This window comes from Cervus canadensis, chromosome 6 (assembly GCF_019320065.1).
Source record: "Cervus canadensis isolate Bull #8, Minnesota chromosome 6, ASM1932006v1, whole genome shotgun sequence".
NCBI lineage: Eukaryota > Metazoa > Chordata > Mammalia > Artiodactyla > Cervidae > Cervus > Cervus canadensis.
In genome coordinates this window covers 60,766,315-60,789,348 of record NC_057391.1, presented here as the reverse complement: position 1 = coordinate 60,789,348, position 23,034 = coordinate 60,766,315, and the positions used below count along the sequence as shown (strand labels likewise).

Genomic DNA, 23,034 nt, shown 5'->3' with positions numbered 1-23,034 from the left:
CCCTTCATTTTCTCAGTGAGGAAATTGAAGCCCAGAGGACTCTGGTGATTTCCCTAAGGTCACACAATGATTTTAGTAGTAGGGCTGGAAACAGAACCCAGGTGCCAACCCAGCGTCCAGTGCACTTGGGGCAACTTCTCCTACAACTTTATAATTTTATTGCCAGCCTCTCACTCTCAGAAAAGGGAGTGTCTTCATATTACAGTTTATCTGAAGTCTCTGCAGGGAGGAAGATAATTCCTGAGAAGGTGGCTGGAGAGATTCCCAGTCCTTTACAACTTCCTGGAGACTGGACGGGGAGGTTAGCTCTCCTTGTCACATTCCAGGGAATACCAGGATGGAGTGACTTCCTGAGGGCCTGATGTCCCTAGAGGGTAGGGCAGGCCTCCTCCTACCCCTTCCTAGAGAGATGGGACGGGGAGAGAGCAGTCAGCACGGGACAGACCTGGACTCAGAACAGGTCACTTGGACTTCCCTGGTGGCCTCATGGTTAGGAATCTGCACAGGTTTGATCTTGATCCCTTGTCCAGGAAGATCCCACATGCCACAGGGCATCTAAGCCTGTGGGCCACAGCTACTGAACCCGAGCTCTGGAGCCCATGCTCTGCAACAAGAGAAGCCAGCATAATGAGAAGCCCGTGTGCTGCAACTAGAGAGCAACCCTGGCTTGAGGCAGAGAAAGTCCATGTGCAGCAAGGAAGACCCACAGCCAAAAATAAGTAAACAAATAAATTTTAAAAAAGAGAAAAGGACAAGTCACTTAGCATCACTCATGCCCCAAATACTCCAAACTCCTCAGAATATGGAGCACTGACTCCTAGAGCTTCAACCTTTCTTAATAATAACAGTGACAACAATAATATTACTAAGGGCCAGGCACTGTTAAAGGCTATCTTACATTATCTTTGCCTGAACACTTGCAGCCTGCTTTTGAGAGGCAAAATAAAGTGGTAGTTAAGGGCCTGGTCTCTGGTTAAAACTTCCTGGGCTCAAATCCGTATCTCTCACTTACATACAGGGCAATACAGGTAAAAATCAAGTGAATTAATATGTATAAAGCATTCACCATAGCACTGGGCACACAGCAAGCTCTGTGTGCTTTAATTGTTAAAATCTTATAGTCACCTCAGGGGCCTTTCCTTAATCATCTTATCTAAAGGGCTCCCTTTAATGATTCACTTTCAGATTATTGTTTTATTATTTTTTAATCTCTTTATCATGATCTAGGATTATCTTCCTTTTCTTTCTTTCCTTGTTTCTTGTCCATTTGCTCCCATTAACAGAGAAGTTCCATGGGAGCTGAATCTTGCCTGGGACCTAATAAAAGCTCAGCACATATTTGTTGAATTGAATTGAATTTTATCATTGGATTTTCCCCCTTCTATGAAGAGGCAAAATGCACTGAGAGTTCCTTTGTTTGCTCAAGGTCACCCAGCTGGTGACCCAGTTTGATTCAAAATCCCTCACTCTTAACGACTATGCTAAATTGGCTCCTCTTACTCAAAAATTCTTGGGGCTTCCCAGGTGGTGCTAGTGGTAAAGAACTTGCCTACTAATGCAGGAGATATAAGAGACATGGGTTCAATCCCTAGGTTGGGAAGATCCCCTGGAGGACGGCATGACAACCCACTCCGGTATTGTTGCCTAGATAATCCCACGGACAGAGGAGCCTGACAGGTTACAGCCCATACAGTCACAGAGTTGGACACAAGTGAAGCGACTTAGCATGCACGCAGGCACTCAAAAATGCTTGTGAGTAAGTGAATGGGAAGGTTGCCACATCTTATCAACTTTCTCCCCTCTCAAATGGTGCTGGGTCTGGAAATTTGGGGGGGAACAGCAAAGAGCTAACCTTCATGTCTTTCTCCTAGAGCTCAGCCTCAGCACCTCCCCACATCTTCATGTACTCCTTTCCCACCTGATCCTAAAGCCCTTTCACCCAGTCTCATCCTCATCCTCTCCATCTCCAGCCCCACTTCCCTCCAATCCCACCCTATTCCTTCTCTACCCCTGTTCCATTCTCAACCCCATTCCCATGCCCAAGGCAGGGCTTGGGCTGGGCTCTGTCCTAGGACCTGAGACCTATATCTGTGACCTGAGGTAGAAAAGATTTGCTTTCTTTCACAGAGTTGATATAAGTTATAAACATGTCTGTTAAATTTTCATGAGTCATACTTCCATAGTCCTCTTTCTCTGGATGTTTTGGTGGCCTCATATGTTTAAGTATTTTCCAGTGTCTAACCTCTCCCCTAACTCATGATCTCATTTGTGCAGTCCCTGATCTCATTATCTCAATCCAAAGGCACTTTGCCTGCTTGCTGCCTGATCCTGCCTTTCAGTTCATTTCCCAAGACTTGGCTCAAAGTTCCAGGAAGGGTGGGGCCCGTCGAAGTTCTGGTGAATAGCCACACTGAAAACACTTCTATCCTCTCTGTGAGTCCTTGACTTCTATCACGTAACACGTGGCTTTCTGGAAACAGGACAAGGTTAGACAGTGGCCGGATCATATGAATCATGGCCGGATCATCATGCTTCAGTCTGACATCTGGAACTTGGCTAGGGTGTGGTGTCAGGACTAATGCCAGGCAGGCTGGGTGTCACCTGAGGCTACTTAAGATCTTGGTGGCACAGATGTTCCTCTGTCCAGCTGGACAGGCAGTTACCATTGTCTGGATCCTGGGCAAGAGTGATCATGGAGTCTTCAGGAGACCTTCAGTCAGGCCCAAGCATGAGGGAGGATAAGGCTGAGTAGAGATTATGGACAATCATGACAGCCATGTCAACAACATCTGCTAGCCTCACAAGGATAGGTGAGTTAGGATAAGACAGATAGATATTTTGAATGGTCTTTAGAAAGGAATAAGGAAGGCACCAATGGGCCACATTTGGGAATACAGTAAGGCTGAGACTTAAGGGGCTAGAGTTTGGAACTAATGACTGGTTGTCTACCCGGCGAGGGGCAGAAGGGCTGGAGGCCTATAGGTCTGATGCTGTTAGGAGATAAGTAGGTTAATAATCATCATCCACTGCAATTGTACAATATATTCTCATGCATTTCCTCATCTATCTAATTTTCTGGGCCAGTATCACTGTCTGTCTTCCTAACATCCACACAGACATTTTAATACGTGAGTAAACAGGCTCAGAGAAGTTATGGGATTTTCTTCTGTAGCTACTTATAGGCAGAGTCAGCATAGTGTCCAGGTCTCTTGGCCCCTGATCTGGTGCCCTTCCAGTTCTCTCAGAGATTCCTTCAGTATAGAGGGTAGGGGGCTCAAGGCATTTGACCTGTCAGAAGAGGTAGAATAGAACCAACAGGGGGAGAAGCCTGGGGCAGGAATGTGGAGACGGCCTGAAACTCTCCCTGCCACAAGTCCCACTGGCTGGAGGACTCTATGACCCAGCAATTCCACTCCGAGATACATATCCTCTTGGGAATGAGTGCATTATGTACACCAAACAATTAGTCGTAAGAAAGTTCATAGTAGTTTTATTCATAATTACCAGAAAGTAGAAACAATCTAAATGTCTATCGACAAAAGACTCCATAAACAAACTGTGGTACATCTCTATAATGGAGCTTGACACAGCATGAAAAAAGAACAAACTACTGATATACACAATAACATGGGTGAATCACAGAGACATTGTGTTGAGTGAAAGAAGCCAGTTTCAAAAGAATACATTCAATATGAACAAACGAATCTGGGGTGATAAAATAATTCACATCAGTGGTTGCTACTAAGGGTTGGGGATGGTGGACTGACAGGGGTACAAGGGAAGTTTCTGGGGTGATGCAAATGTCCTAGATCTTCATCTGGATGGTAGTAGTAACACGTGTTGTACATGGTAGCTTTAAGATTTGTGCACTTTACTATATGTAAATTATACTAAAAAAATTTTTTTTTAAATTAAAGCTTAGCTTTTGAGGAAGGAGCCACTTGAAGAAGGAAAAGGAAGGGTCTTAAAGAGTATGGAGGGGATGTCCCAGGTTGGCTCCTGTGGAAGGTGACCGACTATCCTGATTTGCCTGGAACTGAGGGGTTTCCTAGGAGAGTTTCAGTGCTAAGACTGGGAGAGTCCTGGACAAACTGGGACAGCTGGTCATCCAACTCCTGTGAAGGTGGGGAGCCAATAGGGGACTCTGGATGATGGGCAGAGAGGCTGGGCTCCCATGATACCAGGGCTGAGGGGCTGCTCCAGCAGGAAGAGATGGGTCTGCCAAGAGGTGAGGGCAACGGGCATCACTGGTGGTTCCTCAGCGTTCCTGATCCTCTAGGAGCAGGAAGGGCTTTGGGGTAGAGCTGGAGGGAAAAGCCCTCAGAGACTGAACTGAGACAGCTGGGCTGCCAGGTTTAACACTGCAGCTTCTAAGCTGGGCCCTGAGGAGATTTTCCCTTGAGCCCTCTCTTCACACCAGGTACCCCCACCCCATCCTCCCTCAAATGCCTAGGCCAAGAAAACACCAACAGTATACACTGATTTTGTGGAAGGGAAAAGGACATGGGGATCTAGCAGAGAAAAACACGGTTGTCTCTTCACCTCAGTTATCACGAGGCAGAGACTGTCCCCTCCCCACTTTATCTGCCACAGCCTGCTGTGGTGTGAGCTGCAAGTGTCTCTACTAACTTCTCAGAGCCTGGGACAGATGGGACAATGAGGGAGAGGCCCTTCCAGCTCTCTGGCTGAGGCTTGAGGTGAATTCTGACAGAAACTGTTGGCAGGTCTGATCCATGGAAGGACCAGGAACCAGGGAAGGTGGGCTCAGAAGTTTTCATAGTGGTGCACGAAGTGGGCCTGGTCCTGCTGGTTGATGAGCTGACAGGCCTTCTCTACATTCTTGGTCATTCCTGGAGGGCCGCAGCTGAACACCCCAATCTTCCGCACCTATCAAGTGTTGGGGGGGAGGGGGCAGAGGTTGCAGAGGAGAGGCCTGTGGCCTTGAGATGCTCACTCCCCAGGAGCTGCTTCCCAAGCCTGACTGGACTGACCAGGGCATTGACCCCAGGTGCTGAGGAGGAGGAGTCTTGAACTGGGGAGGCAGGGGTGGGGTTTAAAGCCCTCCTCCAACCCTGGACCCCATTCTGAGGTCCTCTGCTCAGGACACAGCTGCAGCCTCTTCAAGGGCCAGAAAGTCCTGGCAGGGAAAGGATGGTTGGGGGTGGGACTGACCTTTGGGTGGACCTCCTGCAGAGAACTGAAGAAGCGTTCAAAGGGGGGGCGGCCAAAGTGGGTGATGGAGCGCAAGCCCGTGAACAAACTCCGGTTCAGCACCTTCTGGAAGTGCCGCTCACAGATGTACTGGGGGAGGGAGCAGAGGAGGAAGGTCACAGCCAGCGCCTTGGCCATCCTGCCTTGCTCTGCCCACCCACACACCCACAGAGTCGCCCCCTGGCTGGCCCTGACGCACCAGCATGGTGGTCCTGAGGTCGAACTTCTCAGCCAGCTGGGTGATGTAGATGTGCACGGACACCAGGTCCTGGCAGTCATTCTCCTCCACCTCCCGGATAATGTCAGCCAGCCATTCAAACTGCCGCTGGGTCCGCGTCACCCAGATGAAGTAGATCTGGGGACACATGACTAGGGCTCTGACTCAGCTCAGCTCAAGGAGCCACGGGCTTTTTATCTTGCTGCTTTGCTGTGATGTGGGGACACAATCAGGCTGTCTGCCCCTATGTCTTTCAAGAATGGAAGAGAGTAAACACTCACCTTTTTACAGAGCATTTGGCTCCCCAAGGATGACTTGAAGACCAGGTCTTTGAGGATGGAGGCAAAGGGGGTGACCCCAATGCCCCCTCCCACTAGCACTGACACCTCAAACTTATGCCACTCCTGATGGCCCTCTCCAAATGGCCCATCGAGGTACAGCTGCCAACAGAAAAGGAAGATGAGACGAGCCTGGCCCTTCCCCAGCTCTGAGGTTAGATATGTGGGGGAAGAGGGACAGGGAGAACCAGTCTCTTTGATGCACCCCAGCCCTCTCCCAGTCTGGCTTTGGGGTAGCTGAAGCATCTTATCCTGGGGTCAGGAAGGGTGGGGACCTTTCTCGTCAATGCTAGAGCCCCAAAAAGTGGTCCCAATGATGGGCACCTTTGGGTATTTGGCACTGCTGTCACCCGTTGGAAGTGAGTAGATCTCCCTGAGGCGGGTGGTCCAGGGCCCCACTGCCCGGATGTGCAGGCTAAGCGTCTCCTCATGGGGCGCTGACGTCAGCGTGAAAGGGTGGTACTCGTTGGTCCCCAGAGCCAGGCAGGCGATCCGCACCCACTGTCCTGACTTGTACTCGAAGCCTTGGGGCCGCTGGAACTCCAGGTGTGTCACTCCTGAGGGTCGTGGGCAGGGAGAGGCAGGAATCAGAGGGCTTGTTCCTGGTACCTGAGAACCAGCAGGTACCCTGTCCTCACCACACACCTCAGGCACAGGGAGCAGTCACGTGATCTGAGCTAGTAGGGCTTCTGGGTTGGGGGTTGAAGGACCCTTTTCTCTGTTTCTTGGGTAACTCAAGAGCTGGGCTTCTCTGCTCCCCTGTTCCAGCCCTTCCCCTCCTCTTTGCTGCTTCCTGCCACTAAGGGCCCAGGCTGACACCACTGTCCTGGGTACCAGTGTACTAGGTCAGGGGACCTCGGGCTCCCCAAGTACCACCTCAGTGTTTACCAAATTTCCACTGTGTGAACATTACCTTTGTGGTGGGACTTAGGCGCTCGTCCTCCTGCATTATCATTTATCTGATGTTTTTCTTTAAATTGGCTTATTTTTTCAACTCAGTTTACCTTGAGAAGAACATTTAGGTCACTGAGGCAGGTGGAAAACCAGTGTCATGTGCTCTGTCTAGCTCTAGAGGCCAAGCTCTTAACCACCACTCTACATGTCTAAGTGTTATGTGCTCTAAATAGAAAGTACCACATTTTATCACGTTTTAGCTGGATCCTGTTTGTTGCCTGACCACAGTTGAGCCTCAGGCTTGTTCTTTCTTTGTGGAAAAAGGAGATTTGCAAGTACTGGAGGGTGCAAAAGGCATGCGAAGACTATGCTGAGACTTTGCTCTTAAGTAATCTTGATTGATATAAAGTCGAATGAGGTTAACTTTCTTACAATGTGAGTTCTGAGGGTCAGCCAGCCCCACAACCCTTAAATATCCTCCACTATCCTCTACGGTGATGTGAATCCCCACTCTGGCGAGCACTGACTCTCAACAGACTCTTGTGGTCTGGGCCATTTGTCTGTCTCTGAAGGGGGTTTTTCCGAGTGAAGAAATGGGAGAAGGATGTTCGGTTCCCTGCCCTGTTCCGAGGCCACACATGTACTGGTCTTTCTCGTCCTTAAACCCCTCTGAATGCCTTTCAGCTGGCTCTTCTCATAGTCACCTCCCATTTTGTGCAAGCCCTGGAAACTAAGTCCACACCTTCTGGGGGCTGTAGTTCCATCAGGAAAGCCGTAGGGTTCCCCAGAGGGTCTCAGAAACAACAAGGGAGTGAGGAAGCCTGGGGAGCTGTCTCCCCACATCCCATGAGTTGACCTCCCATGCTCCCCACCCGAGGTCAGGCCAGCTTGGTACCTGAGGGCAGCAGCTGCGCCTTCACCACGCCGATCTCCACCTTCTTCCGGCTCAGGCTCACCAGCTTGTCCCCCATGTAGATAAGTGCTGGGACCAGGAAGTAGATGTGGAAACGGGGCAGCTGGATCAGGGCAAAGCTGCCGTGGATGATGAGCTGGAGACATGGCCAGTTAGTACAGCTCAGACCCAGCCGGCCAGCCCCCTTTCCCCACCCACCTTACCCAGATGCTTCCTGCCCAGGCCCTGGCCTGGGCTGAGTGCGTGGGGCTGGCACAGCTCCACAGACTGTGGCCTCAGATCTCAGCACCTCAGTCTAAGCCCTTGAGTCCAATTCAGCCTGCTCCCTCCCCACATCATGATGCTCATCTCTGCCCTGTGGCCTGGCCCTGCCAGAGAAGTCCCTCACCAGCACGTAGAGCAGGATGTAGAGGTGGTGGGTCAACCAGAAGCCCCGGAAGCTGCGGCGTCGGAAGTGGTGGGAAGCAAAGACGTACATGATGGCAAGAACCAGGAGCAGGAGCACCCCTGTCATACCTGGGGGCAGTGGGGACAGGGTCAGACAGTCCTGGTCTCAGGGCCTCAGCCTGGGCTGAGAGTAGCAGAGAGCATGTCCCCATTCTGCCCTCCTTCCTTGGCCTCCTTCATTCCTCCCTGGCTCCCAGGACAGCTTAACCAAAGAAGCTGGAACTAAGGCTTCTCCTGGAGCCTGCAAATGGAAACTGTCAACACTATAGACAAGTGCATATTCATGGGAAGATGAGGACAAAATCAGAAGTCCTCAGACAGAGCCCCCAGACTCCACATACCATCTAATCTTTACCTGGGACTGTCTGAAAGAACCACCAGTAGAACTTCTGGGGAAGCTTGGACCTGTAGGACAAAGATACCCAGAACCTCAGGCTGGGGCAGGAAGAGCTCCACCACTGTTGCAATGTGACTCTGTTCCTGATGGCCTTGAATACAGAGGTTCCTGGACTTCTACCCAGACGACCAGGGATCCTTCCAAAGAACATGGGCCCCAGCCTCCTGTGTTCTACTCTCTGATCTCAAAGCAGTTCTTCTTCCTGTGTAATCTTGAATTCTCCTACTGCAGCTAACCTTTGCTTTCTTGAGTGCCTGGTTCATATTCTGTAAGCTCCATGAGGGCAGGGAGCTTACTTCTATGCTCTATCACTGTGCTCAAACAATGCCAGGCACAGAGTCAGTGCTCAAGAAATACTTGTTGAACGACTGCATGTATCTTGGCATTCTTACTCTCTAGCTCTGGGATGGACACATAGACATGTTCCATAAATGTTTGCCCAGTGAATGGATGGCAGGCTGAGAAAGCAAGCTGTATGTCAGGTACATATGGGAAAGAATATCCAACTTCTTCTCCCAAAGTCCTTTCCTGGCCAGTCATGGCCAGCTTTCTTCCTGAGGCCAAGGAAGTCATCTCTCAGCTTCCTCGGGATGCTAACTTCTCACCCTCACTCAGTGAGAGAGTGGAGAGTCTAGGGCCAACTACTTCTTTTCTGTTGTACTCTTAGGCTTGCCCCAGAATTCCCAAGGGGGGCCCTCCCCAGAACTGACCCATCATTCACAAAGACGCTGGGAAAGATGCAGGCCAGCAGACTGAGGGGGCTGACTGAGAAGATGTAGACATTCACCACGTGACCAGCGCTGTGCAAAACTGAAAGAAACAGATCCCGTTAGAGATGCCTCCCAGGGCCAACCCTAACTCCAGCCCTGCAGAGACAGGAGGCACGGGCAGGAGAGAAGGAAGTACAGTAGCTCCAGTCTCCCCACTGTCTCCCCCACAGCTAGAGCCAGGGGGAGCCTGGCAAGCATGCCCAGGTGCCACATACTGGCCAGGACCACGGCGGCCATGGCGATCCAGCGATGGAAGTCCACAGCGGCATCGAAGGGCACGTAGCGGTTGAGGAAGGTCTCTCTCAGGAAGGTGATGAGGTTGCGGCACATGGTGAGCAGGATGTAGGAGAACATGAAGGAGACACTGGCCGCCGTGCCCCGTGACAGGATGATGCCCACAAAGGTGGTCTGTGCAATGCCCGACGGTGGTGAGGCAAAGGCGTAGTCTGGGGGTAGAATTGGGGTGGGTCAGCACAGCACAGAGGCCTGAGTCAGAACACCTGGGCCCCCCAGGCCAGATGCTGAGGTTTGGGAAAAACCTCAGAAGGCGCTCACACCTCCCCTCCTGCAACTTGAAAGTCTTACAGTAAGCACGCTCCACAAACAGTCCGGCACAGATGGCCGAGAAGACAGCCACGCACACGATGTGCCGCCGGTAGTTCTCCACGAAGCGCTTGTACTGCTGCAGCTTCTGAGCCAGGAAGCCCCGCTGCATCTTCTCCTGCAGCGCCTCCGTGTACAGCCGGGGAGGGGGCACCCCTGCCCTGCAGCAGTGGGAGGCAGGTGGCCTGAGGTCAGGGCACCCTGGCCTCCCCTAAGTGCCACCCTATGAAGGAGACCTGGTGCTCTGGCAGCGGTCAGGATGGGCCACAATAGATGAAAGAAAAAGCTTTTGGGGGGTGACTCCCACTCTCCCAAGCCATTACCACTCATCATGACTTGCCCTGTCCACCCACTCTTCTATCTCTCCACTACTCCATCTCCACTTCCTCCTATCTGCCCTGTCCATCCCTCTTCCTACTCCCTGCCCAGGCCTCACTGCTGTGCCCAAAGCAGGCAGGACCCAGGGGACCCCTCCCTGCCATCTTGATGTTGCATGGAGTGCCAGGCCCCTGGCCTGAAGAGTAAGGTTGGAAGAGGTTGAAGAGTCATTCGACTCAACAGCCTGCCAGCCAGGTCAGGGACAAGTGGAATGAGTCTCAGGACAGTCTCTTGTGGGTGGAGGTGGGCAGACCGAGACTCCAAGACTTCTCCCTGTGTCTCCACGGATCAAGGGTCTGGGAAACACTCACTTTTTGCCAAACCTCTTCTTCAGCTCAGGGCCTCCCAACTCCGGAGCTTTCGAGGCAGGGAACCCCACTCCCTGAGGGCAAGAACTGAGGAAAGAAAAATGGGGCTCATGCTGCCCTTGTCTTTGCAGGCAGCCAGGCCAGGGTTGGGGGTGGGCTGGGAGGGGGTAGATCCTGGGATTCATTTCTGTTCACAGAACCTGCCCATAAAACTGACCAGAGAGGAGTCTAGCAGAAGGTAGGACCAAAGGAATGGATATGGTCAGGTCATCTGTTCTGTGTGATGATTGTGCCCTGGAGGGGCAGAGAGAGAGCCAGGTTCCTGAACAGTAGTGGGTATGTGGGTATGTGTGTGAGGCAGCCGGAATACAGACTCAGAACAACCGTGCATTAAGAGCTACTTTCAGAGGGCAAATGTCTGGTCCAGGGGCTGATCTCCCCAGCCTTACTTGCTTCATTTCTCTGCAGGGGATCCAGTCAGGACACCTTCCCATGCCCCATTCCTACTCACCGTTCCCCAGAAGTCCGAGTAATGAATGACACTCGAGAGCTGATGTTTGGTTTAAAAATGTCTCCAACACCTGGAGAGGAGAACAAGAAGCTGGACAGGCTTCCCCAAGAGTGTGGGGAGGTGACTGTCCTAGAATGGCTGCCGGGCAGTGACTTGGTCACATCCCCACATCCTCTCCAGCCTTGCTCCCCACATTGCCCACACCGAGCACCCACACAGGGTGGCCGCTGCTAGACAATGTGGCAACTTCATGCAATTAGGAAAAGGGTCCCCCCTCCAGGTGGATGCAGCCTTGCAGATTCCCTGTATAGAGAAAACAGGGGTTCGTCCTCTGGCCAGGCTCACCCCAGATCAATGTGCATGGTTGATGTGCAGCATGTAGGCTAGATTTCTGCCTGCCCTGACCCCTCCGTGGGCATCTTTGTGTACAAATTGCACAACTGTAGGCTACACCCTTGATTACACAGGCCTGACTGTACTAGGCACCAAGGACTAAGAGAGAAGTAAGACCTGAGTGCTATGCACCAGGAACTTGCATTTTGAAGATGCGCCCATCCCTGCCACCTTCCAGACTCACACACCTCCTCCTCCACCTCTGACACAGAGCTGTGTTCGGCGGAGTTCGCTGTCATGGTCCCGCAGCATGAAGTGGAAGTCCTCCCACGTCAGCTCCTGCTTGTCCTGGAAGCCTGACTCCTGGAACATGGACTCCACCACCTCAGCCAGCTGGGCCTTGGTCAGGCAGTTGTTGGAGATCTCGATGAAGGACCTGGGTTGGGGGTGGGGGGAACCCGAGAAGAAAGCCGCCTGTCACCTGGCCAGGTCAGGTTCAGGCAGGTGCTGGGTGGGGCAGGCCCCAGACTATCTAGTGTGGTTACCAGTGACCCAGGAAGTGGCACCGAGAAGGTGTTCATTCAGCCTGCTGCTGACGCTAAGCTGGGTGGGGTGGCCATGGCCCGAAAGGCAGAACAAAATTGAAAGTGACCTTGACCAGTTAGAGAAAGCAGCCCTCAAACAGGGGGCATCTACAGCTGGGATAAATGTCCACTGAGTGTAGGGACGTGTCCAGGTGGGCCATGGCCCACTCAAGTGGCAGCCTCTCTCGTGTTGATACCTCCCACACCTCCGCCGGGCACCCCATTCATGGTCGAGTGGGGGCACAGACAGTCGGGAGCTGGGGGAGGAGATGTAGACGCAATGGCTTCTGCTTCCTTGTGCCAACACCCCGGGGCGCAGGCAGAAGTGTCTCTACACCCAATGAGACAGCACCTACAGTGGCCATACTTTTATCTTAGGTGCGCTTTGGGACAAAAGCAAACACACACGCACACTTGTGTTGAGTCCAACAGAAAAAGAGCTTTGCCTGCATGGCACGGCAAACAACTGCCATCACATTTTTTAAAAATACATCATCCCACTTGCTCAGGGTGAGACTGAGCCAGAGCCACGCTGAGTATAGGATGAGGAGGTGGGAGCTTAGCCCCCAGGGGCAGAAACTCTCTCCCAGAGGGTCCTGCAGCAGCACACCCGGCGAGGGACAACTGCAATCCACTTCACCCTAGCCCTTTCAGAAGCCCACGTCCAGTTGTTGTATCTGGCCTGCAAAAGAGGTGGCAGTGAAGGGGATCACTGAAACCAATGAGTAAGGTTTGCAGGGATATAAAAGTTAAAAGGATCTGAGCTGTTTTGTGCATTCTGCTTACTCATTTGCTCATTTGTCTCATCTGATTCAGTTGCCTATGCATCAAATGCCTGCTATGTGCCTATCACAGTGCGGAAGAGGTGGATGAGATATGAACCCTGTCCTTGTAGAGCTGCAGGAAGCTGTGTTACTGGAGCACTGTCTTCAGGAATAAGATGTCTGTGAGCCCAAAATTGGTCTTTATTGGCACACCACAATCAGAAATGGCTTAAGAAGCAGGAAGAGAGAAGGGTTGAAATATAGAACAACATTCCGTTTTTCTCCTCCTGCCTGTCCTGGTGATTAACATCGGCAGTGACCAAGGGCATCTGTCCTACAGGATTCATGATCTCACTGTGTAAAGCACAGCCTTAGAAGAGTCAGCCAAGACCTGACTTCCCTGGTGGTCCAGTGGATAAGAATCCGCCTGCCAGTGCAGGGGACACGGGTTCAATCCCTGGTCCAGGAATGCCCCACATGACTAGGGGCAACTAAAGCTGGTGTGCCACAAGTACCGAGCCCACTTGTCTAGAGCCTGCACTCCACAACAAGAGTGTAGCCCCTGCTTGCCACAACTAGAGAAAGCCCACATATAGCAACGAAACCCAGTGCAACCAAAATAAGAAAAAATTTTTTAAAAAGAAGAAGAGTTAGCAAAGACCTGACAGCATCCAAAAGAGGTTGGTTGGCTTTGTTACTGGTCATCTTGATGTTGCTTGTGTTTTTTCACTTGGGAGAATTTTCTGGCTGGTGTTGGCTGAAGAAACAGACCCTTCTGGGGGCAGGGGCCTGGCCAGATAAACTTTGAAGCTGGATGCTCTGGGTGTCTAGGATGCACTATCTAGACCACCTCTCAATGCAGATGGCCACATAACCTCCTCACCTACCCTCCTCTGACCTGACCTGTTTTCCTGTTTAAAATAGCAGGACGTCTCAGGACTGGAGGGGCCCACCCCATACCGCATCATGGTGAAGAATTCGTCCTTGGAGAGGAAGCCATTGCCATCAAGGTCATACATGGTGAACATCAGACGGGACTTGTCCTCCGGGGAGCCTGGGAAGAGACAGGGGGACCCCGGTCACCTCTCTGCTCAAAGACACCTGGCGCCTGGGATGGTCCACCATCCCCTCACCTTTCATGAAGACCACCAGGACGTCCAGGAACTCCCGGAAGGACAGGTACCCATTGCCATCCTTGTCAGCCAGGGAAAACATGGACTCCACAAACATGTCCTGGGGCTTGAGGCCCAGGGACTCGGCAAACTCAGCCCGGCTCAGCTCACACGTCAGGGCCTCCCGCACCTTTTGCGATGAGTCCAGGAGCAGGGTCCCTGCATCCACCTGGTTGATGTCTAGCACCTGTACTTGGACAGCAGCAGAGGGAGGGAGAGGAAGAGTTGAGGCCTGAGCTGGAAGCAGTTCAGTGACCCTTCTCACCTCCCAAAGTCTGGATCAGAAAGGTGAACCCTGCTGGTTGTTCATGATCATTAGACAAATTTCTGACTTGGGCTTCTGCTCTCCTGCAGAGGGGAGACTGTAGCAGGGGATGGGGTGGGAGCAAGGAGGGACAGTGTTTGGGAATGCAAAGTGAAAGAGCCTGCACCGGTGACAGAAACTGCAGCAGACATGAATGGATAGGCAGGAAGGGGCTAAAGATATGCTCTTTTGTCAGTTCAGACAGGGATGCCACGTGCCTGATTTTAAAAGTCACATACATGTAACTTATTATTGTTATTTAGTGGCTAAGTCATGTCTAACACTTTTGCGACCCCATGGACTGTAGCCCACCAGGCTCCTCTGTCCATGGGATTTTCCAGGCAAGAATACTGGAGTGGGTTGCCATTTCCTTCTCCAGAGGATCTTCCCAACCCAGGGGATTTTCCTGACCCAGGGATTGAACCTGCATCTCCTGCATTGGCAGGTAGATTCTTTACCGTTGAGCCACCAAGGAAGCCCACATATGTAACTTCTATGAATTAAATGCAATCATGTACCAAGCACTTGGGCTAAATACATTGTACATAGAACAGTGTTTATCAAACTTTAGAGTGAATCAGAATCCTCTGGAGGGCTTGTGGGTCCTAGCTTCAGAGTTCCTGATTTTCTAGATCTGGGGGAAGGGCCTGAGGACTTGAGTTTCTAACAAATTCCCAGATGAGGCTGTTACTGTTGGTCCAGGGAGCACACTTCGAAGACCACAAACGTCGACTATCTCCCTGAATCCTCATAACCCAAGGGGATGGATCCTATTTTAATCACTCTTTTATAGATGAGGAAACTGAAAACAGAGCAGAGGTGATGTAATTTGCCTAAGGTGATGCCCTGCTAAGTCATGCCAGTCGTGTCCGACTCTGTGCGACCCCATAGATGGCAGCCCAACAGGCTCCTCTGTCCCTGGGATTCTCCAGGCAAAATTACTGGAGTGGGTTGCCATTTCCTTCTCCAATGCATGAAAGTGAAAAGTGAAAGTGAAGTCGCTCAGTCATGTCTGACTCTTAGCGACCCCATGGATTGCAGCCTACCAGGCTCCTCCATCCATGGGATTCTCCAGGCAAGAGTACTGGAGTGGGTTGCCATTGCCTTCTCCAAGGTGATGCCCTAGTGAGTAGCAAAACCTGGGTTCCACCGGGGCTGTCTGTTTCCAGCCCGCAGGACAGAAGCTCAGTTCACCCTAGATAGGGTACTGTCCAGCCCAGGTTCCCTCCTACCCCTGGGCCCCTTCTGCCTCCAAAAGGCCTGGTCATAGCACCTGGGCAAAAAGGTGTCTGAAGAAAACCTCCAGGATGCGTTCCCGCTGCTCTTTGGTCACAGCTTTCCTGAACAGCTCATACTCTTTGATCTCAGCCACGTCCAGGCCCAGAGCCCAATTCTCACAGAAGCCCCGCAGATGCTGCACGAAGGCGCCCCGCTCCTCCTGGGAGTTAAACAGCAGCACCTGGCAGAAGGAAGGCCATGTCAGTGCTCAAGCTTCTGGCTCAGCCTCCCCTCAGAGGTCCTTGGATTGGGGGAAGGAAACTAAAAGGCCCCCATTCCAACCCGGCTAGGGCCAGGTGAGTGGCCCAAGGGGGTCAGAGGGAGAGTTGGGTGGGGACCTCGGAAAGAAGTGCCTCCTCCCAGTGTCAGCCCTCACAGACGAGCCCTGTAGCTGAGGACGGGGTGACCTGAGAGGACTCGCCATGAGAAGGGAAATGGGCGAGGGCAGCCCAGGCTGGGGAGGCTGGCTGGGCCATACCAGATCATACTCCTTGGGGATCTTAAGCAGCAGGGCGCGGCATCCACGGTTGCTGGACAGGATGAGGTTGACCTGTTGTGGGGGCTGCAGCTGGATGGTGCGGAGCACAGAGAGCCGCCGGTCCACAACCTGCAGCCGCCGGTCTGGGAGCAGCTGGATGGTGACTGGATAGCTCCTCTCCCGGGGGCCCGGCCACTCCATTGCTAGGGAAGGGATGACAGGCAGGGCAGAGCGTTTCAGCAGAGCTCCCCCGGCCCCGGCCCTCAGGCCAGTTCCAGTCTGAGCCGGCACCCCGAAGCCTGGCTTTCTCCCCACATCTGTAAGCTGGTTCTTTCACAGCACCCCACGCCTTCGGTTCTCTTCCCCCTTCCCTCCCCTTGGCCCCATCTCACCTGACACTCCATCACTGGCTGGTTCCTTCTTCACACTCTCTTTGCGTTTCCTTTGGAGCTTCTTGCGCTCTCGGCCCCGGAAATAGGCCACCACCCCGGAGATAAGCAGGCTCACTGAAGGGGGTCAGAAGGAGCCAGTGGGGAGAGGAGCCCCTCACCTGTGGGTTCACCAAGGCCCTGGCTGCTGCCCCTCCCTTCCTAAGGCCCCCTGAGGCTGGCTTCAAATGAACTCAGGACTGAACCCTACAGGTCAGTCAGTAACAAGGGGTGGGGACAGTCCGTGGAGAGGAGGGGAACTGAGAGAAGAGACATGGGTGAGAGGGCTGAAGAGCTTACCAAGTGGAAGACAGCACAAAGCCACGATGGTGATGCCAAAACCAGGGCCACTGCCCTCGAAGTAATGAATCTCGGTCAGGGGCACACAGGGGGGCAGGTCGTTGATTGTGAGCTGTCGGGGCTGAGGGCAGGGTGCACCTGCGGGAAAGGCACAGAAGGTCTCAAGGCCTGAGCATCCCACTCCTTAGCCAGGCATCCTTCCCCTCTTCTCCTGCAAAGGGCCAGGTACCGCTCCCTCCCAGACCCACCTCCCTGGAACTTGTTCCTCTCCAAAGTTCCTCTTCCACATCCCACCTCTCAGCATCCACCCCAACCCGACCACAGAGTGCAGCCTGCAAATCAGTCTAGTCTCTACTGGGGGAGGTACCTAATGCAGGCCTCCCAGACCAACACAGAGGGAACTGCCTGGTGCCTAGCCCCTGAGACAACACCAAGGGACCCCCCCCCCAACAACCTCTGCCCCTTTTCTGCCACCATTGCTTGTGCTCTCCCAGGCCACCCACCATTCTGCCAAATAAAGACATTGGGCTGCAGGGTGTCAGGGTCCACATTGGTAACAGCCACCAGCACGTCCCGAAGAGTGGTGCTTCTAATTTCTGCAATTTCCTCTGGAGAGAAGAGCCTAAGTTTGGGAAAGCCAGGAATTGTTTGGGATGAGAAGGGGTCACAGGTCTCCAGCAAACTTGGGCCTGGGGACCCAGATGAGAAAAATAGACCCAGAGGGGTTGGGGGGGAGAGTTGTGGGCCAGCTGGGAGTCAAGGGCCCATGGGGGCCATTCATGGGCAGAGAGTCTGGGGTCCAGGCCGAGATAGAGCCTGAGGTGGGAGTCAGGCTGGCCTTACCCATTCCTGCTGTTCTCAAACCAGTAGCGGTCGCCATCGCGCAGTCGCACAAACTGATCAAGGACGATGGTGCTGAAGAGGGGTCCAGGGTCCCCGTGGCTCTCCAGGAGTCCCCCGGGGAGTAACTCCAGCCGGGACAGGTCCTGGTTGTACAGGGCTGCCGTGGCCTCCAGCACCTGGGGCACCACAGGAGGTGAGGGGTGTGTGAGTATACGTGTGTGGTTTTGTGTTGGGGGGGCGGCCACTATTGCCCCATCCCTCAAACGTGGGACCCCATCCGCGGCCTGGCTTGCTGCTCAGCCCTGAGGGAGTCTCCTCTTTCTAGGCAGCCCCCTCAGGTGGTGACAAGTCTGGTGGGAGGACCACTGTGTCACCACCCAGACTGCCTGTCTCCAGTGACCAGCAGCTTCAGGGTCACCCATCTCATGGGGAGAGACCCTGCAGGAATACGACAATGGCTCCCCACCCAGGGCTCACTCTGCAGAAATGGTACAGAGTAGTGGTGAGGATACTCTGGAATCAGATGCCTAAATTTGAGTCCTGCCTCTGAGATGGACTTAACAATTATGTCATCAGTAAAATGGGGACAATGATGGTGTCTACTCTATAATGTTCTTCACACAGATTAAATGTGTTACACATGTAAAGGACTTAGTGTCACCTCAAGAAAGCTTTAGTTGCCATTATTATCATCACTATTTCTGACCTGAGGGTCCACCTTGGAGTTGAGGTCACTCCAGTTCCTCGGGGTCTTCAGCCCCAAGGCCTGCAGAGCTTGGCTATAGCTGGGCAGCCCCATATCTCGGCCACGTTGGATGCTGCTGGCCACGTAGTCAGTGCGAGAGAACTTGCCAGGGCCAGGCCAGTAATCTAAGGAGGAGAGAGGACCCGGCTCTAGGCTCAGTCCCCCTAACCCTTCTTTACCCAGCAGCCTTGAATTGGGCTGTTGGCATCACCCATATCCAGCACATGTCAATGTCACCATGTGTGACCAGGGGCAATTTTTCTGGCAAAACTCTTCCCCTAAGACTCAGGATGGTTCTAGTCACTGTCCCACCTCCTTAACCTCAAGATGGAGCTGGACAAAAACTTTTAGAGACCTAAGTGCCAGAGATTACTGGCATACTCAGTATGTAGGTAGTTTAGAATAGTTATTTTCCTCTAATTTTTTCTAATGGCTGTTTGCTGTGTGTGTGTTCCTACACTGTAGGCACCCTAGGCCTACCTGCTGACTACCCAGAAGGGTCCCCAGGCTCACAGACCTCTGGGCCCTCATCCCCTCATCTTCCAGGGCTTACCCCTCAGATCTTCCACCACAGTACTGTCCTCCAGCTCTGAGATCTGGGAGGCCATTCCTAGCAGCAGCTGATTCACTGCCTGAGCGCTGTTCAGATTGGGATTCTAGAAAGAAACAGCACACTCAAGGTCGGTCCTCAGGCTCCTCCCCAGAGCGGGGTCCCTCTCACCCAGACCACTGCAGCACCCCAGGACAAAGGGCCCTGGGCCAGTCCTAGACCCTGTTGAACTGCTGTCCCCAGATAATTTTCTGAGCACTCTACCTTCATCTCCCACCACCCTGAGGCAGCAACACCTGTGAACTGGAATTGTTGCTTTTCCCAGCCTGTGTGACAAGACTGACCTTGATCCACCTTCCCTTGTCCCTGACCCCAGGCTGACCTCCCGAATCCAGTAGCTGTTGCAGACTCTGAGAGCTGGGGAGCTGCCAAAACCCTCATTCAGGACCATCTGGAAATGACAGCTGGCATTTCTGAAATGGTGAAACAAGGATGCAGTAAAAGAATTCAAGGAGGCTGGGGTGGGGCTGATGTGGGGTGAGGCATTCAGAGGGCATTTGGTGAGTACTAAGGGGTGTCCTCTGAACTTCCTTGACTGCGGCAGGGATTTGGCAATCAACGTGGACTGAAAGTAGAGGTTGCTCTTTGTCCACACAGGGCAGGAAGGGAAGGGGGAAGAGAGTGACACAGCTGCTGGACAAATCCTGCTCTCAGCAACAGAAGTTCAGCTGTTAGGAGGAAACGAGGAAACCTCCCTGTTAAGATTGGACTCCTACCCCTGGGTTCTGTTTCAGGGTACCAAATTCTGCTTCTCTTTCCCCATGAAACTGTGGGGGTGGGGTGTATAAAAGGTCCCGGGGCCCCAAGGCCACTGAATCTTCACCTCTGCCAGTGTGCTGCTCAGCCAGACCCTCCCTCACCTCATATAGACGCCAGGGGGCACCATGGTGGAGAAGAACTGCTCAGAGGCAGCCAGAAACTCCGGGGAGATGCTGGGGTCCAGGAAAGGGCGGTATCCTGGTAGGAGTGGAGAGGAGATAGGATTGGTAAGATTGAGCCTTTAAATCACCCAACTTCCCCCCGCCCCCACCAAAAAAGTTCCAGCAAGTTCTCCCTTCCTCCCTCCCCATCCCCTCACCTGCATATTCCGGGGGCATTTTCCGCAGGAAGCTGGGCAGCCACTCATACATGGCGATGTTCTGAGGGTCAAGGGAGGGGAAAGGGGAGGCCAGCGCTGTAACAGCCAGGCCACGAGAGATCTGAGCTCAAGGAAGGCTTAGGTGGGAGATGAGGACCAGGCAAGGGCAGTCACGGGAGAGACTCTCAGACAGAAGAGGTGCGGAGGTTCCTGTTCCCCACAAGCAACCAGGGCAAGCGGGTGGGGAGCGGGCTGCGAAATGATAATGACTGGAAAACCTCCTGCGTGAGTAGCGCTTTGCCTGCTTATCACCCTCAGGGGCTTTTCCTAGACGGCAGCTCTCTGGAGAGAGGGGGTGGTTTCTGGCGGGGTCGTCCAGGACCGAGGGCTCTGGAGTCTCCCGGGGACCAGGCCGTGGGGGACCCACCTGGTAGGTGGCGATGACCCTCTTGCGCGCGTGCTGAAACAGCTCCTCGTCCCCCCAGAGCGGATGCCGGCGGGCCAGCCTCTGCGCCCACAGGTTGTGATAACGGAACCAGAGCAGACCCAGCGCCTGCAGGAAGGGCTCGCGGTTCCCTCGCTCGGCCCCAAAGGCTGCACGCGCCACAGGAACGCAGGGAGGAGATGAGCGCGGGCTGGACCACCGGGCGGCCCTCGCCGGCCCCCGCCCGCACCTCCTCGGGCCCCCGCCGCCTCACCGTACAGCCCCCGCGGCCCGCGGCGGCCCGTGGTGGGATCCGGCGGTGTCCACATGAGCAGCGGGGCCTGCGCCGCCCGCGGGAAGGCGGGGTCGGGCCCCGACGCCAGCTGCCCCCCGGAGAAGCTCCGCAGCTCGTCGCTCCAGGAGTGCGAGGATCCATAGATGGCGCTGCCGTCCAGCCAGCCGGTCACCTCGTTGGTCTGCGGGGACGGCGGGAGGCTGAGCCGGGGGTCGGGCGGCCAGGCGGGTCCGGGAGGGCTGAGGGCCCGCGGGTGTCGTGGGTGCGGCGCGGTTGCCTCGGGTCCCGCCAGCCCCCCATCCCCGCCTGCCGCGCTCACCAGGTCCCGGGGGTTGCTGGGGCTCTGTCCGGTCTCGGGGTCCCAGCGACTCCTCTGGAAGGGCAGGACCACGTCCCCGCTCCGGTCGCGGTCGAACACGGGATCTCCGGGCGGGATGTGGATGTTGAGGAACTCGGCTGGGCAGCCAGACTTTTCCACGCTCACCAGGTCCGACAGCACGTGGTAGCCTGCGGACGTGGGGTTCAATCTGGTAAGAATCGCTATTCCCCACCGCCAGGGAGCCTAAGGACAGATGTTCCAATTCGAGCGCCGCGCCACCAGCTCTAAAACTTTCTTCTAAACTGTAAAGTGGGGTTATAGTACCCTCCTCGCCCACCCCCATCACGTCGTGGTGAGAATCAAAATAATACAATAAATGTAAGGGCTCCCTGGAGCCAGTCCCCATCTCCTAACAGATCGTGCCTCCCCCTCCCTCTCCGGGGGTAAAGAAGTTAACCCTCACAATGAGAGGAGAGGGGCGGCAGGGGACCTAGCTCCAAGGAGCTACAGGGAAGGCTAGTGGCACTCCTGGGTTTGGAGTAAGGGTAAGAGAAAGATTAGGAGAGCAAAATACCCGCTGGTTAACACCCTCAAATCCGTCCAAGACGAACAAAGGCTCCAAGTGTAGCCTGAGGGGATGGGTTGGGGGGCGGTGAGGACGTGGTTGGAAGGACGTGGATCGGTGTCCTGTGGACTTGCAGAGCGGCCTCAGGGCCCCTCTCCCTAGGCGCTGAGCTAAGCGCCTGGTCAACCCTCACCGGAACTGTTCTCCCATTTGCCCTCACCGAAGAAGACCCCCAGGACCGTGCGATTGCGGCCGGACGGCCTCCCGGCGCTTCCCTGCGTGGTGGCGTTGCTGAGTCGGCGCGGGTTGGGCAGCAGCGGCTCCCCGAGAGCCTGATACACGCCATCCGCGTAGTTGGCCGGTACAAGGCGCTGCAGTCGGGAGCCTGTGCGAAGCAGGGAGCCGGGCTCTGTCAGAGCACGCCGTTCCCAACAAGCCTTTGAACCTCGCCCTACACCTCCCTCCAACCCCCACTCCCACCCACCAGACCCCTTCTTCAGTCTTCAGGTGTGTATAGGAGCTGGCCGCGCAGGCAGCGGGGCGGCTGTCTGGCGCGCTCCCTCCCCGCCAGCTTCTCCGCGCAGGGTCTCCCTCACCTCTGCCTTCCACTAGCCGTTCCCCACCCCAGGCCGCAGGACGCACCCGCAGCGCCACGCTCGTGGTGCCTCAGGTTGTTGAACCAGCCGTCATAGCGCTGCACTTCCCAGGTCAGTGAGAGTGAGTCCTGGCCACCTGTGGGTCAGAGAGTGGTCCGCTCATTGCTAGCTTCCTTACGACCCCTGGGGGACCCGATGGCCTCGGTCTGCGTCTCCAACCAGCCGAGGGCCCCCAACCCGACCCAAGTGGCGATGCTCGCGCGGGGAAGTTTCCCATCTCGCTGAGCCGCGCAGCGATCTCACCCCATCTTCCAGCCCCAGGAAGCCTCTTGCCTGCACCAATCCCTTGCCCAACTCCTAAGGGAACTAGCGCCTGGTACTTACCCGTTGGATCCAGGAGTAGAGTCAGCAGAACTCCCAGGAGCACCAGTACCTCTGGCCTTGCGCGGAGCATGTTGACCCTGCGACCAGCGGGGTGGGAGGTGGTACAGGAGGAATACAGAGCCAGCCTCCCCCACCGCCGACAGTTGGCGCTAGCTGTGTCCACCCCCACTTCTGGAGCGAAGCTTTTAGAAGTCTCGCCAAGGACCCACACCTACAGGGCACCTTTTAAAGGGCACAAGCCTCTCATATCCCTCAGTGAATACTTGTCCATGGACACTGAGGGATGGGAAGATCAAGTCCCATGTACCCGTCCAACCTCTGGCTTAGGGACCCCGTCCGGGTCAGAAGTCTTTTTCTTGGAATCTTTGCCTCTCTGCTCTGCTCCCTGCCTCCCTCCCTCCCCAGCTCCGCAGATCCTCAGCCTCCCCCGGCTTCACTCTCACCCTCCTCTCTGCATCCTCTGAGGCCGGCTGTGCAGACGTTCCACTTAGGCTAGACCAGCGCCAGATGTGAGCATCTGGACCGGGCGGCTCCCTCTTGCTAGGCG

General features: G+C 54.4%; 1 protein-coding gene across 1 annotated transcript; it reads right to left on the bottom strand.

Moving 5' to 3' along the window:
• Positions 1-3,473: 3,473 nt before the first annotated feature.
• DUOX2 (dual oxidase 2) lies at positions 3,474-23,008 on the bottom strand. The gene is made up of 34 exons (XM_043472097.1): positions 22,931-23,008; positions 22,488-22,564; positions 22,150-22,239; positions 21,728-21,892; positions 20,943-21,130; positions 20,603-20,804; positions 20,332-20,498; positions 19,905-19,965; positions 19,687-19,783; positions 19,149-19,239; positions 18,770-18,872; positions 18,178-18,341; positions 17,472-17,647; positions 17,132-17,250; positions 16,629-16,766; positions 16,293-16,406; positions 15,901-16,103; positions 15,418-15,603; positions 13,802-14,027; positions 13,629-13,722; positions 11,569-11,756; positions 10,988-11,057; positions 10,480-10,563; positions 9,773-9,951; positions 9,403-9,633; positions 9,128-9,227; positions 8,376-8,425; positions 7,962-8,089; positions 7,556-7,709; positions 6,091-6,323; positions 5,710-5,868; positions 5,411-5,566; positions 5,173-5,301; positions 3,474-4,887 (listed from the first exon to the last, which is right to left on the bottom strand). Exons 1-34 carry the CDS (start codon positions 22,942-22,944, stop codon positions 4,765-4,767), a joined length of 4,659 nt encoding a protein of 1,552 aa, XP_043328032.1. The 5' UTR covers positions 22,945-23,008; the 3' UTR covers positions 3,474-4,764.
• Positions 23,009-23,034: the final 26 nt, after the last annotated feature.

What these genes read in the sequence shown, in the direction of transcription:
- DUOX2 (XM_043472097.1), bottom strand. An exon ending in CCAGCAACCCCCGGGACCTG is followed by an intron (nt 20,805 to 20,942) that starts GTGAGCGCGGCA and finishes CCGTCCCCGCAG; the next exon opens with ACCAACGAGGTGACCGGCTG. An exon ending in AGCGTCTTTGTGAATGATGG is followed by an intron (nt 8,426 to 9,127) that starts GTCAGTTCTGGG and finishes TTTGTCCTACAG; the next exon opens with GTCCAAGCTTCCCCAGAAGT.